This window comes from Squalius cephalus, assembly GCF_949319135.1.
Source record: "Squalius cephalus genome assembly, chromosome: 8".
Lineage (NCBI taxonomy): Eukaryota > Metazoa > Chordata > Actinopteri > Cypriniformes > Leuciscidae > Squalius > Squalius cephalus.
In genome coordinates this window covers 36,285,132-36,300,192 of record NC_137129.1, presented here as the reverse complement: position 1 = coordinate 36,300,192, position 15,061 = coordinate 36,285,132, and the positions used below count along the sequence as shown (strand labels likewise).

General features: G+C 40.1%; 2 protein-coding genes across 4 annotated transcripts in view; both read left to right on the top strand.

Moving 5' to 3' along the window:
• Positions 1–8,008, top strand: part of LOC307162907 (uncharacterized protein) — a 77,009-nt gene extending 69,001 nt beyond the window's left edge. For all 3 annotated transcript variants that reach the window (XM_079878648.1, XM_079878649.1, XM_079878647.1), the window contains 3 exons: positions 1,029–1,340; positions 3,165–3,482; positions 3,567–8,008. In XM_079878648.1, the coding sequence (XP_079734774.1) occupies positions 1,029–1,340; positions 3,165–3,482; positions 3,567–4,006 (1,070 nt within the window). In that variant the 3' untranslated portion in view covers positions 4,007–8,008. The remainder of the gene's footprint in view (positions 1–1,028; positions 1,341–3,164; positions 3,483–3,566) is intronic.
• Positions 8,009–10,220: 2,212 nt separating this feature from the next.
• LOC307163100 (uncharacterized protein) lies at positions 10,221–14,278 on the top strand. Its single transcript, XM_079878958.1, has 2 exons — positions 10,221–10,366; positions 12,527–14,278. Exon 2 carries the CDS (start codon positions 12,684–12,686, stop codon positions 14,172–14,174), a length of 1,491 nt encoding a protein of 496 aa, XP_079735084.1. The 5' UTR covers positions 10,221–10,366; positions 12,527–12,683; the 3' UTR covers positions 14,175–14,278.
• The last annotated feature ends 783 nt before the right edge of the window (positions 14,279–15,061 follow it).

Genomic DNA, 15,061 nt, shown 5'->3' with positions numbered 1-15,061 from the left:
CGACGCTGGTCATGTGTGTGATGCGTGTGACGTACAGCACAGAAGCGCTGCGCAGTTATACTACGTGAAAAAACTCGAGGCCTAGAGAGAAGGAAATTAATAGTCGAATAAAGTCGTTATTTTGGGGGTTTTTTGCGCACAAAAAGTATTCTCGTCGCTTTATAAACTTAAGATTGACCCACTGTAGTCACTTGGACTATATTAACGATGTCTTTAATGCATTTTCTGGGCCAGCAAGTTATAATGCCTTAGAAGCCTCTGGAGGAGTGATCCAGCTCTCAGATTTAATCAAAAATATCTTAATTTGTGTTCCGAAGATGAACGAAGGTCTTACGGGGTTGGAACAACATGAGGGTGAGTAATTACTGACAGAATTTTCATTTTTGGGTAAACTAACCCTTTAAGGATTTTGGACTACTTTTTAGGGTACGGTTACACAAAGTTTTTGCTTTGCGTTCTTCGCGTACAGAAGATAACATTGTCACGTGGATCCGCGAAAACGACTAAAAGCGCTGTGTTATTCATGCTAGGCCAGTAGTTGGTGATGTCTCTTTGTAAATAAACACTACGTTTCCACAAATTCAATAGCGGTATCATTTTAAAAAAACGTGCATTTTGAAACCAGTTTTAAAATGTTTGTGTTTGCAGGCCCCAAACTGCCGTTGTTATGCCAAATGTTATTATATACCACTCAATTTTATACAGTATGTAACAGAGATCCCTGCTCCATCTCTCCATCTCCATTGAGAGAAACCCTTTGGTAGTGACATTCTTCTTAGATTGCTTTAAAATCTTGACAGTGTAATTGAGGCTTTAAATCTGAACTTTTGCTTGCTGAGAGTAAGGAGGGAAGCAAATTGGTGTGATTCTCATAAATGTCAGCCAGCGGTCTTATTTGGTGCAGTTCTCTGCGGTGTGTGGATGGTGCAGAGAGAGATTGGAGGGTTTATTTGCAGTAACTAACTGTTTCTGTCATAAGAACATAGTAAATATATCATGATGTCCCCCATTTTGTCTCCATTTTTAAGGTCAGTTAAAATCTGTTATGGAACGAGTGCTGGAATTCGCCGTTAGTGAGCTGACCAAAATTGTGGAAGACAGCTTTGACGACCTGCTCTTGGAGTTCACCAAGAAGGAGCGGGAAAACCAGATACTGAAAGAGCAGCTACAGGAAAAGAACGTAGTGGCAACCAGTGACGTGGTTGCAGTGGTACCGGAAGACTTTGAAAATGACTCCGCCTCTCCAAGCAGTTCCAAAGTAGAAAAGCAAGAGTTGAAAGGCCTGCAGGACCAATCACCCAAAAGAGAGTGGGAAAAGGATCAAACTGAACCCACCAATGGTACAAAGTTCAAAAAGACATCATTTATATGAAATAGACATTATAAATGTCTTTAGTGTCACTTTTAATAAATTTAAAGCATTCTTGCTAATTAAGTGTTTTTTAACATACCGAAATGTAAAGTTGGATAGAATTGCTTCATTTTTGTTTAGAACAATGTGGGAAGAATTGATTCCAAATGAATTGTGCCTGCTGAAAACATTGTTTATTTGCATGCAAGGTCTGCATTGTTTTAGCGCACGGTTCACTAAAAGAATTATGAAAACCAGGTAACCGTACAAATGCAATTTATTTGGTGCAGGTGAACTGTCTTTCAGATCAGTTCTGAGAGCTAAGTTGCGGAGGATTCAGCAGACTACCCTGACAGTAATACTTTACTATAACTGAATGTCAATGTAACAGTGTTCCTACATTGTGATTGGATATCAGGCTGGATATGCAGCTTTTTGGCATCATTTTCTTGTGATTTGACGAATTATAGCTCCCACGATCAATAGAAAAATGCACATTAACGTCTCTAAGTAAAATATGCCCATTGTTCAAAAACGGCAACACACCAAAACTGAATTTCCCCTTTTATTAACACATTATTTTGGCACACCTCAGTTTATTGTTCAACAGTGGACAGACCAGACAAAAATACTTTGTTTTGCCATCTGTTCTTTGGGTTTCATTCAAAATTCTATTTTTAAGCTCTTATGTAAAAACAAAGCAGACCTGGCCAACAATTCGTCCCAAGATTGCTCTCTTTAAACATCTTCAGACAGATATTGTCTGTATTGCAGGTAATTAGTGAATAAGGGCATGTTTACACCTGGTCACTTCATGTGTTTTTACTGATCAGATAGCTATCTGATTTATCAAAACGATTCCATTTACACCTGGTCACATAAATGTGTTTTCGCAAAACGGATATAAATCCGATCTTCAATTCCCGTGCTATATGCAGATTTAATGGAGTTCACGTCACCGAAAGCAACAGATACGAGCTGCATTTTATTGATCAGCTAATTTCAAAATCAAAGACCGCAATAGGAGAGAGTGGCAACAGCACTGGTAAGATCATTTCGTTTCTTTACTTTGAATGAAGATGATTGTGCGTTAAGCGTCTGCGACTTTCTTTCACTTTGATTTGCGATAGTTTGCGTGGTTTGATGAATAGATCGCTCAGCTGCTCATCTGCGGTGATGCGTGCTGCAGTAGCGCTGTCATATCTGGCTGTAACATGTCATATAACCCATAACACACTCTCACACATTTATTTTTTAAGCATTTTTGGGAGAAGTAAAATTTACATATTTGGTTTCAACGACCAGATGCATTTACACTTGTCCAGTTTCGTCTGAAATGCGGCCCAGACCACCTCCTGAAGTGGTTTGAGCGATCGGATTTAAATCTGTCTCGAATGCGTTTCGGAGGGCATTTACACCTGGTCTTTTCACAGAAAACGCATGAAGTGGCCAGGTATAAACAGCCCCAGACCCAAGTGCTTGTGCTGAAACATGTTTGAAACATTGTTTTTCAGTTACTCTAACAATTTAATTCTAACTTGTAATTCTAAGTTGTTGCTTTCAAATGAAAAATCACTTTGCGAAATGTCCCAGGTATTTAAAAGCGATTTCTACATTATTTACAAATAAAAATACAACTAAATTCCTCTGGATCCTTGTTTGCTAAATCAGCAAGCAAAGTTCATTTGGATTTCCAGTTTAATCCAGTGTATAACTCTAATTATTAGCTTGTTTTTAAATGGAATAAATTAAGCTTAAAAATAAGTCATTGTTCTTAATTTCCTCCTTAATTGATTTTTTTTTTCCTCAACAGAACCAGACAAGCAGACTGTCATTACAGTGGCTCAAGACTGGGTGCCCATCCTGGACAAAGTCTTTGGGCAGAAGTGGTGCAGTGACTTCTGGCAAATCAAAGAGGTCACCACCAGTATGGAGGAGCGCACCGAGCTGAGCTCGGGCTCGGTAACTAGCATGGACAGCCTAATCAGAGACGCTCTCATGCCGTCTTGCTTGGCCACTCAAAGGAAACTGGAGCTTGAGGTGGGACAGCCGCCCTGGTTGCAGGTAGACGATATGGAGGTCGTTTCGCTATCCTCAAACACACAAGGCGTTCCTGTCGTCAGCTCCACAGGTAGGTGGCGCTGTGCTGATGATCTAGTGCGGTTATAATTTAAAAGCATACCAACGTTTCAAGTCGCTCTCTTTTTATATACAGGCGACGACTCTCAAATCAGATCCCCGTCTATGTTGCAAAGACTCCTGACGCTTCCATCCCAGCTGCTCGAGGATGACGATGAGTCCATGGATGCTGTTCCCAATCAAGAAGTGTCCGTGGACCCAGCTGATTTGCGAGTCGGCAAAGGTTCAAAGAGTAACCAGGCGAATAAGAAAAAGGAAGTGGAGGATGAAGACGAGGTGGACGACGAAGATGACGACGAGACGATGGGCAGGTGTGAGTCCTCGAAGCCCAAAGGTAGGAGGAAATCCCATGCTTGCAAAGAGTGCGGCAGAAAGTTCAGCCGACCGCATCTTCTCAGAGCTCACCGGCAAACGCACGAGGAGACGCTCAACCAATGCCCACAATGTGGAAAGAGTTTCTCCCAGTCTTCAAGGCTTCAGGCTCACTTACGGACGCACACGGACAAAACAATATGAGAACGTGTTCATATTCAGAGGGAATTTAGCAAATGGAAAGGGATGTTTTCAAATGTTTGTTGCTTTTCAGAGAAGAGTCAGACTCTCAAATTCATTTCAAGTAGGGATGCTCCGATCAGGATTTTTTGCAGCCGATACCGACTACCGATTTCTTATCATTATCAGCCGATCCTGATCATTTAAACTTTATAGAAGTGATATGTACGCTCTGTTGACTGTAATTGTTAGCTTCTTTTTTTTTTCAGATAAAGTAATACCACAGATGTTGCCTTGGTTATATTATTTACAGTAATTTTGTAATTGTTTTAATTGAGAATCAAATAAAGAAGCACAACAAATATTGATTTTAACATTTTGATAGGCCATTTTAAAAACAGCTGACTCAAAACGCCATCCATATTAAGATACTTTGGCTTCTTAAAGAGCCTACAAGACTTTATAACTGAACATAATTGCAGGCTGTCAGTCAGTGCAGTTACATTGTTGCTCCACAAGATGTTGAAATTATTTTAACTTTGAGCGCCATTTTACAAAGCTTAATCGATTAGCAACGAGTCACCTGGGTTACTCTGAAGGTGATATTTCTCTTCAGTAGTGTTAATTCAGTGCATTGAACAGAGCTGATGCCAGTCATGGGAAATACCCTTAAAAGGTTGAAAGGATACTATCGCTTTCATCTTCTGACAACTGATGGCAAACTTATTTTTTCAAGAATATATGATTTGACCTGAAGAATGAAAAATCCTCAGTTTCCCTGTCGCTGTCTGCTCTGTGTGTGTGTGTGTGTGTGTGTGTGTGTGTGTGTGTTTGGAGGAGCTGCCTGAGCCCTGCCTCAGACACAGAGAGCAGACGACAGAGGCAGCGAATCAGGTTCGTTATAGACCTTATTCACAGCAACATCATCTTTGATTTTTTTATGAATGAAAGCAAGGCTGTGAGGGATAGACATATATCTCTTCAGTGGGATGTTCTACTTTTTAATGTGTTTTTGGATTGTTCTGCTGACGAAACACTGCAAAAATATTTTTCCGAGAAATTCTAGTAGACGAACAACTCCCGCCAATATGATCTGTGGAAAATTATAAGTGATCTAGGGGCTTTTTACAGCGGAGGCCATTGAAACCACGGTAAGTCTATCCCTCACAGCCTCACTTTCACACCTGTCATGGCGCTGCTCTGAATACGGTCTGTTAAATCCTTTAGCCAATGTTCCTACACGTGATATTTCTTTAGAACAGGACTGCAGGTGACTGCGCCGCTAAAGTTTAACGTCATCAAATTGGGATCGGTTTGTGAGATCGGATCTGCGGCCGATCTATCGGAGCATCCCTAGTTTCAAGTACTGAAGGAAGTACAAAAAACTCGCAGCCTTTTTTGCTAGTTGAAAGGTACTCGGACATAAAGGATTTGTCATCTGACATGATTTAAAATGTTTGTTTTTTTTTCCTTTGTTTTGGTTCCCTAATTTTGGGGAAAATTGGAAGAAACAAATACCAGTATCAAGCTGTGTACACAGTGTAAATATCAGAGTAGGGCTATATTGACATCACTATAAGATTGAAGAATTTCCTTTTTCCATTTGGTGTAATCTTTTCATAAAACTTTGTAAATATTTCATACGTTTCATGAAACTATCATGGAAAAGGAAAGGAGAGCAGTTGCTAGATCCCTTGCAGCATGGTGGTCTTGTCTTTTTTTTCTTTTTTTATACAAACTTTTTAAATGTGTAAAAATGAACAAGAGATAGTGTAATGCGTCTCCTGCGATCAAATCGACCATCTTTTCCTTACTGACTTATTACTCAACATGAAATACCTCTTATGTTCAGATGTCATACTGGATTTTTTTTATATGATTAAGGTTTTGACTTGTATGTCCGATTCAAAAAATTTTCTTTAACCTTTCACCATGGATAGAGGATGGCTTGCAGTTTTCGACTTGAAATTGCACAATGGTCATCATCGCATGACATGCACAACCAAGAAGCTGTCTTCAAGAGGCAAGGAGTTTAAGGATGAAGTTGGTGTTAGGAGGACAAGAAAAGTGCTTTGAAATGGTTATTGGAAAGAAACTTGAAGTTCCTAACCCTTCATATTCTTGTTTCAGTGACTATAAGCGGATCTGACTTTCCCAGTATCCTCAACTAGAGTAGTGTCTTCCTGTACTGATTGCGTTGTAGTGTTTGCATGGCTCTACATCTTGAACTTTGAGAAAGGCTCAGTTGCTGGTTGTGATATTTGGTTTTCCCAGCATCGGTGGCATACATCTAAATATGGAGTCTTCCTTATGGAAGCTGTTATCTACAGTTTTCAGAGAGGCAGACGAACCCTGCACTTACAATTTATGCCCTATATCGAAGGGAACGCTAACAGCGAAGTCCTACTTGTTACGCACATTCCCTGAAGATTTACAATATCATCTTTGTCGGTAATAAGCATGATGGGAAAAAAGTACAAGGTGTTACTGTTACTTCTTGGATCAATACCTCATCCATGGGACCATATACTTTGGGACTTGTTAAGGTCCTGTTCAAAAGAAACGTTTACAAATGGAATGGGACTTGCTGTTGGCCTACTTATTATTAGATTGTGCATTTAAAAATGTGGCTTATTTTGTTTAACACTATCTAATATCTCTCTGTAGGAAGGTACCAAGAACTTGCAACCCAAAGAGTACAATGAAGGGAACCTTATTTGAACATACATGCTCTTAAAAGATTGTAATTTTTTTTTTTTTTTTTATTATTATGGGCAATTACATGTTATATAGTATTTTATTTGCGTTTTTTTTTTTCATTATGGGCCATTACATGTTATATAATGAGCCCTAAGGCCCTGTCCCAAATGGCACACTTCATATGCACTTGTGGTCTTGTGAACTTACAATGGCTGCTGCGTGCGCATGTCAGTTTAGTCCACATTACGTCACAAAAGTGCGGACTCGGAGGAAGATTGCAAGGGCTTAGGGTTCCATTTGGGACAGGGTCTAAGCTTATTTTCAGGTTTATAAAGTATCTTAACGTGTGTTACACTTGGCATGTTTGGTTCGAAAAAAACGAACCCTGGTGCGATTGCTCTGTTAGTGCGGTTCATTTGAATAAGTGTGAACGCTACCATCTGAACTCTGGTGTGCCTCAAAGAAGCGAGTCGAGACCGCTGAAAAGATGGGTCTCGCTCCGCTTCCAAACGAACTCTGGTGCGGTTCAAATGAAATATGAACCAAAGAGACCGGGTGAACGCTTAGCAGACCAGGACAGAATGTGTTTTTTTGGTCCGAACCAAGCTACAAGTGTGACCACACCCTTAACTTCATTAGTAGACTATAATGAAGTACATCATCTGTTGCTAGTGCCTAGATTTAATCATTCAAGATTTAAGCTGATTAATTCATTGTTTAGCACCATGCCTTTGCTAAGAACGTACCAGAACTCCTCCTTTCTCATGGTTAGTGCTTTCATCTGAACAGTCAGCTATAGATATTGTAGTAGTTCTCTTTATCCATGTTACTGCTAGTCAGATCTGACTTCTGTGTAATTAAAATTGTTAAAAAAAACTTTGTTTGTTCCATCGATGCAGGAGAAACGATACTGGAAAGGGATAGTTCACCCAAAAATGAAATTACTCAGACATTTCTCAAAACATCTTCTTTAATGTTCCACACAAGAAAGTAATTCATACAGGCTTGGAACAACATGAGGGTGAGTAAATTATTACAGATTTTACGTTTTTGGGTGAATTATAGTTGATTGATCCAAATGACTGAACAGGGTCTGGTGATATTGGTATATTTCCAGTTGTTCTGGATTACAATAAGCAATTTAAATGAACATTGAAGGACTAGAATTTTGCATTTAATTGAATGCAGTGAAATGGCCCCATGTACACTCATCTATTTATCACCATGAATTAAAGAAACTGCGCATGTATAATCTCTTTGGGGTGTAGCTGTTTATTCTGTTAGTAATAGCGAATGTGTGATGCAGTCTCTTGTAAAAAAAGAAAAGACATTGCAACTTTGTGCGGTATGTAGTGCCTAAAATAGTTTGTTTATGTGTGCGCGTCTGCAGTCACTGACTTTCCATGAAGTTGAACGTGATGATGACTCAATTGACCAGCATTGATATCCTGTAAGAATGCTTTTGCCTGTTCATTTTTGTACCCTTTTTTATGAAGCAAAATCAACCTTATGCCAAACAGTCAGAAAAATTAGTTCTAAGAGCTTTGCAGTCATTCATTCTCCCAGAGAACTGTATTCTTACAAACTACTTGAGCATTTTGATGTTTTGTTTTATGTTTTGCATGATGACTCCTTTTATCTGTTTTGCATTGTATTGAAGAGAACTCTTCTTCAGACCAATTGGATCATCTCTTATCCATGGATCATGTTTAGTAGTTTTCTGTTGTGTTAAGAGTAGCTCTGAATGGATTATAGAGGATCAGCATTTGACCAATAAATGCCAAGTATTACGTTTGTACCATTTACTTTTCCTTTATTTTATTTCTTTTCTCCAGTATATATTTTGCACTGTTATTCCACACATTCATACCTCAGTTTTGTTGGTAGTCTGAAAGCTTTACATGGAAATCAGATTGTTTGTTTGCTCAGTTCATTACCTCAGGACCTTTTCACATATATAGTTGCATGGTGAAAATAGACAATTACATGTGCTCCGTTAAATTTTAATTAATGCCTTTGCGTTTACATTCAGTAATAATTTTGTTGAAATAAACATCTCTAAATTGGGGGGAAAAGTGTTTGGGTGATTAATGAAAACTCTACTTAATTCATATTTGTTACACTGTAAAAAATTATATGATCAATAAGTTATGACAACGTATGTTTTTTGACAACTCATTTTTTAAGTCAGTTTAATGTAATTTAAGTTGAAATTACTTAAACATCCAAGTTGGTTGTATTTAAATTTAACGCAACTTTTTTTTTTTACAGTGTAATTTACAGAAAATCATTGTTTTGATCCAGGTAATTATGAACCACATACACAGAAAATCAATGCTAAATCTAATTATTTTCAATGTTGCAGAAAATTTGGTCAATGATCAGAAATTGTTACTATAGGGAAGTTATATATTTGTTTTTGGTTGAATGATTTTGATTTTTTTTACATCTTAAGAATGCCTGTTGTAACCAGCATTTACTTTTTCAAAAACAAAAAAAAAGGGGGGGTTTTCTATCACTGAAATGTCTTTTAATGTGACTTGAAGTAGTTGTATATCTGAATTATGGCAATACATTAAAAAGGTGGAAAATTGCATCCATTACACCCTTTGTCATTTTTCATTCTGAGTCTTGAATTGTATCTTGTATCATCCATAAAATCTGCTTCCTTCATTCATACCAGTGCATTTTTGAGTTGGGTGCGTTTCTAAACTCTATGGACTACAGCTGGGATCATGAGAGATGAATGTTTTTCCGAAGCCTGGATCCACAGATGGGCAAAAGACAACCAAATAAATATCCCTAAGGGTGTTTTTAGCTTTCTAATAAATTCTACAGTAAAGTCCTCCAGCTAGATGCAGTTCGAAAAAGACTTCCTGTTTGATGCTATTGTGATGTACTAAGCAGTAACAGATGTTAGTAACCACATCCACAGCACAACACATACCTCTTATGCATTTTATTTGATTCATTTTTACCATTTACTCTCAATATTTTGTAGGCTACAGCAATTTATATTATTGGCATTTTATGCATAAAAGACAAAAGAATAGAATCAAATAAAATTTTCATTTATTACTAATGGCCCACTTGTCATTTAAAATGGAATGCAGGTCTCATAATTTACACATCATTGCTTGATGATAACCATGCAATATCTATCCACTTCATAACAACTCTGGAGTGTCCGGGCATGTGATGCTCCTCTCTAGCGCTCAGCTTTTGTCATGAGGGGTAACTGCTGATGGGTGTTCCTTCAGATGATGCATGATAGCACTAAATGAGCAAGAGTATGAAAAACACATCTGGTCGCACAAAACACTATTAGCTTAGTACGTGCAGATGTTCATTTCATTTCCCTCGACCGTGCGTCCTTTGATAATACGCACGAAAACGAGCATTTGTCGGAAGTAAACAAAGTAGCTGCTCAGAAAACGGTACTGCTGCGCGCGCATTTACATTTTTACGACGGAAGTACAACGGCTGAAACGGAGGAAAGCGACAACTGGAGTGAAAACGAAGCGGAATTAGTCAATGAGAGGGAGGAGAGAGGGGGAAAGAAGGAGTGTGTGCGACAGGGAGGCTGCTGGACGCTGGGGCCGAGGTGGACGTGGCGGGTCCGGCAGGGGTTTGGTGTGGGTTCCGCTTCGGCGCGTTGACGGCCGAAAAAAAAGCAATGAACAGGTAAAAAATCGCCGAGGCGTCCTCAAGAGCGTTTTTATTCGCGTTCTCCAGTCTTCATCTTTTTTTTTTCCTCCTCCTGTCTCTCCTGATAGGTAGTGATGAGAGTGTGCATGTACCGCGCAAGTCATGCAACTCACCACATACGCTCTTCTATCGCAGCGAGCGTTTTTGCATTGTTATGCAAAGGTGAACGAATCGACGTTTACGTTCGAAAGTTGCAGCTGGCTCAACTTTCCCTCAGCGGATCGTTCAGTTGGCTGATGCAGCGACGTTCAGCTACAAACAAGATGGCCACTGGCTCGCGCATGCTGAAGCTGTGGCATTTTCACCCTCCTGTCTTTGTATGTTCTTCATCACCACCGCTGGAAACACCGAAACGCGCCCTGCATGCCGATATACCCGCTATTCGCTACCCGTTCTGTGCTTGTATAACACGGTCGCCGTTACCAGGCGTCGTGGATTAAACGGTTCTCTTGGTGGAAAAAGAAAATGCAAAAGATTTATTGTGTGCAAAAACGCCGCCAGATTCAAGAAAGGCAGCAGAAAAGTGCATGATGCGTGGCGAACTAGCGAAGCTACCTTGACTAGTTGCTTAGTGATTCTCGGTAAAAAAAATCAACGAGCCTTTTTGCTCGTTTTTACAAAGTACATCTACGTAAAGTTTTCTTATATTTTTTATTTTTTTGTTCTGTCTTCCTATTTTTCGCCGGCCCAAAACGTGTACTTCTAGACAGTCAGCACACACAATTACACAAATGACGCGACGACGTTGTAATTATACACTTATAAGCTTGAGTCTCCCTCTTTTGTTTCGTTCCCACACAAATTTGCTTGGTATTTATATTTTGTGTTACTATTTCATAAAAAATTCTGATGTAAACATCTGGTTGTAATGATTCTCCAATGTGTCAGATTGACTTTGACATCTTGATGTGAAAATGCGTGTCATTTAACAGGTTAATGTTTTCATTCATAGCTGATGCTATAAGCATTTATTAGTGTACTGCAGAGCAAAAATATACCAAAGGTGTCAACTAATTTTGAGTTTTGCATAAACAGGTTTGTCATGCATTCAAGAAACAGCCATTTTGAAATGACTTTTGAAGTGTGCAAAATATCAAATCATGTGAATCGGTGTTTGATCTTGCATTACTTTTTAAACTTTTGCCCTTAGTGTAGATACAATTTTGACAGCTAAAGTCCTGCACATGGTGCTTTCAAGTCGTGTCAGAATAATTGCATTCATGTGTTCAGTCCAAATGAATGCCACCAAATAAAAATTAGCCTACCAGTGGAAAACTGAACATCATAACCGAATCAAATCAATAATGAGAGAAGCAAATGGCTTGAAGTCATAAGATGTAATTGTGAATTGTACATTGTTCATTGTACAATATAGTTGTTATACATTTTGTTTATGAATTGCAATAAAGCTAGTCAGTTACCAGGTCTGTGATGAAACTTGTGTGAATAAACTATATTTCCCATCATTCTCCATTGCATATAATTAAATAGATAGATAGATAGATAGATAGATAGATAGATAAAGCATTAAGTACACACCTAATGTGCATCCTTTGCTCTTCATTATGTTTTAGTAGTGCTATAAAAGCTTCATGTGTTTGTTTGGAAATAAAATAGATCACAATATGAAATTGTCCACCAAGTCTCAACTTAACTCAATCTTTATTTATAAAGCATATACAAAACTACCAAGGTAGGCCAAAGTGCTTTACAGAAAAGAAAAAAATACATAAAACATTACAGTTTTCTAAATCATGATGCCCAAAATGACAAAGTTATTCAAATGCCAATGAAAATAAGTCAGAAGTCTGATTTTAAAGACATCAGTACAGTCATGGATTTAAATCTTTAATGGAAAACTATTCCACAGAAAGAACAACTGTTGCTAGGCGTGTGTTGGTTCTCCTCCGTCTTTGGCAATGCGTTTTGCACTGGTGCATAATTTTCCTGTGGAACACAGCACCAAAAAATGATTTTTGTTGACATGGGCTCAAATGTGCTTTAACAACAGGATATTAAATTTTGGTACCATTGTGCAAAATCTTTTGTGAAGTTGTTACGATTTTTATACTAATAAAGGGACATTTAAATGCTGTACATTGAATGTTTTTCTTTGTTTGTTTCCTCTCCATCCAGGAGCCAGGGGACTCACGGTTGTTCCTAACCCAGTTCAGAGGTTGCCTTGGCAGCAGTGACAATCCCCGCTCAGGAATCCCGCTTTTATCTCTGTGAAAGTAAGGTATATTACTCATAACGGAAGCTTCGGTCAGGCGGTGGACTAGCTTCCACCAGGATGGCTGAGTTGGAGACAGAATGCATCAGTTTAGGACTAAATAATTTGGTGTCGGAATGCGACTCTCCGCCACTTGACTCTTTGCGAGCGGAGTGCGCCACGCCGACCTTAACCATGCTCTCGTCAGAATGTAGCACGCCTACGCTCAGCTCGCTTGCGTCCGAGATCGTGGAGCCCATGGCTATGCTGCCGTGCATCAAAAGCGAGCCCGACCTCGACCCCATCAGCACAGTGGACCTCTCTGTGATTCAGCCCCTGTGCACGGCCGAGCTGGGCTCCGAGCAGATCAAGATGGAGATCAGCGGCCTCGACTACATCAAATCGGAGCACCACAGCGACCTCCATTCCTTCCACAGCACGGAGCTGGACTCCTACAAGTCACACTATGAACCCAGCCTGGTGTTCGACTACATCACCCACGTCTCGGACAGCCTGGAGTACATCAAGTCGGAGCAGCATTCGGACCTGCACAGCTACTACGCCAGCGAGCTCGGCGCCATCAAGACCGAGTACGAACCCAACCTCATGTCCAGCCACATCAAGACCGAGATGAACACCCTGGAGTCCATCCACATGGCGGAGCTGCGCACCGAGCTCAACAAGCTCCGGCCCGAGACCGTCATCGACGGCATGGGGAAAATGGACTCGGATTTCCCCTCTGGAAACCTTTACGAACTGACGTCCGTCCAGGCCAACAAAGCGCCTGCTGCGCACAACCAAACCAGCACAAAAGGCCACGGGCCACGCAAACCTCGCAACCTCACTGGTGAGAAGCCGTTCTCTTGCACTCAGTGCGGGAAGAGCTTCAGCACCCTGGGTAACCTGAAGACTCACCAACGCATCCACACCGGCGAGAGGCCTTACACTTGCTCCCAGTGTGGGAAGAGCTTCGGGCAGGCCGGTAACTTGAAAAGGCACCAGCTCATCCACACGGGGCAAAAACCTTACACCTGCGCACACTGCCCGAAGGGTTTCACCAAAGCGGACGACCTCCGCTCGCACCAGCGGCTGCACACGGGCGAGAAGCCGTTCAGTTGCGCCGAGTGCGGGAAGTGCTTCAGTCAAACGAAGGAACTCAAAGCCCACCAGTTGAGCCACACGGGAGAGCGGCCCTTCTGCTGTTCGTTGTGCGGCAAGAGCTTCACTAAAGAGACGAGTTACCGCAATCACCAGCAAATCCACACGGGCGAGAAGCCGTACAGCTGCGCCCAGTGTGGCAAATCTTTCAGCAATTCAGGGGTCCTCAAAACACACGAGAAGATTCACTCCGGGGAAAAACCGTTCGGCTGCACCCAGTGCGGCAAAAGTTTTGGCCGCTTGGGACATCTTAAAGCACACCAGCAAATTCACTCGGGCGAACGGCCGTACACCTGCCAGCAGTGTGGGAAGAATTTCAGCCAATCAGGTCATCTCAAAGCACACGAGCAGATTCACAAAAGAGAACGGCCAGATCTTAGCAGTGGCAGCAGTCTCAGTAACGATAGTAGCTGAAATAAAACCTCATTACATCTCAAAAAGTATTACTCTTTTTTTATTTTATTGCTTTTCACTTCTTTTTTAGTTTCTTTTTTTAAAATAAAAGCTACAATATATATAAATATATTATAAAATATATATGTTTCATTATGTTTTCATACCTTACGTCTCTTCTTTTCTTAATATCTTCTTTTGGTTACAGTCGTGACTGATTTTCTCTTATGAAAGTGTCTATGTTTGGGATCGGTGAGCTTACAGAGAGTCTTTGTATCTTGTCTGATCTGTGTCGTAGTGAGTGCCATTCTAGTTTCTTTCCTCCAGTAAAATACTCCGTGTACACGTTTATTGATAATATGTAATTCCTAAACCATGTACTGGAATGAATTATTAAAGAAACTAATGTTAAAAAAACCCCGAAAACATCTGCTGTTATTTTTTTAACCGAGTTTCAATAGGTTTCTCACGTCTCCCTTTATTTACAGCAATGGTTGATAAATGCAAATGCAAAATGGTTGGTACAATTTTTGATTACCTGTGCATCTAATGACAAAATAGATGGAAGACGGAAATTTAAGGCTGGTGTGTGTCGCCTACTTGATTGTTTGAGTTCGGTTATTTTGGGATTTATTGAAACTATCATCTGTAACTCTTGCACCCAACTGTTAAAATGGCATCAATGAAACCATGACAAACAAGTTCTGCACCTGTAGGTTTCTGGTCTACTTCCAGTCCAGTAAAAGCTTGATTTGATATCAAAGATGAACGTAAGTGGTAGAAGAACAAATTCTTACAAGAAGCTGAAACTAGACTCTCTTAAACTCTTCTTTTTCGTTTCTTATTAGTTCCAAGTCGCTGTTTAAATGTTTTGGCATTCTCACGAGTCATAAAGTGTTTAGGACGAA

What these genes read in the sequence shown, in the direction of transcription:
- LOC307163100 (XM_079878958.1), top strand. Translation starts at nt 12,684, where the DNA reads ATGGCTGAGTTGGAGACAGAATGCATCAGTTTAGGACTAAATAATTTG.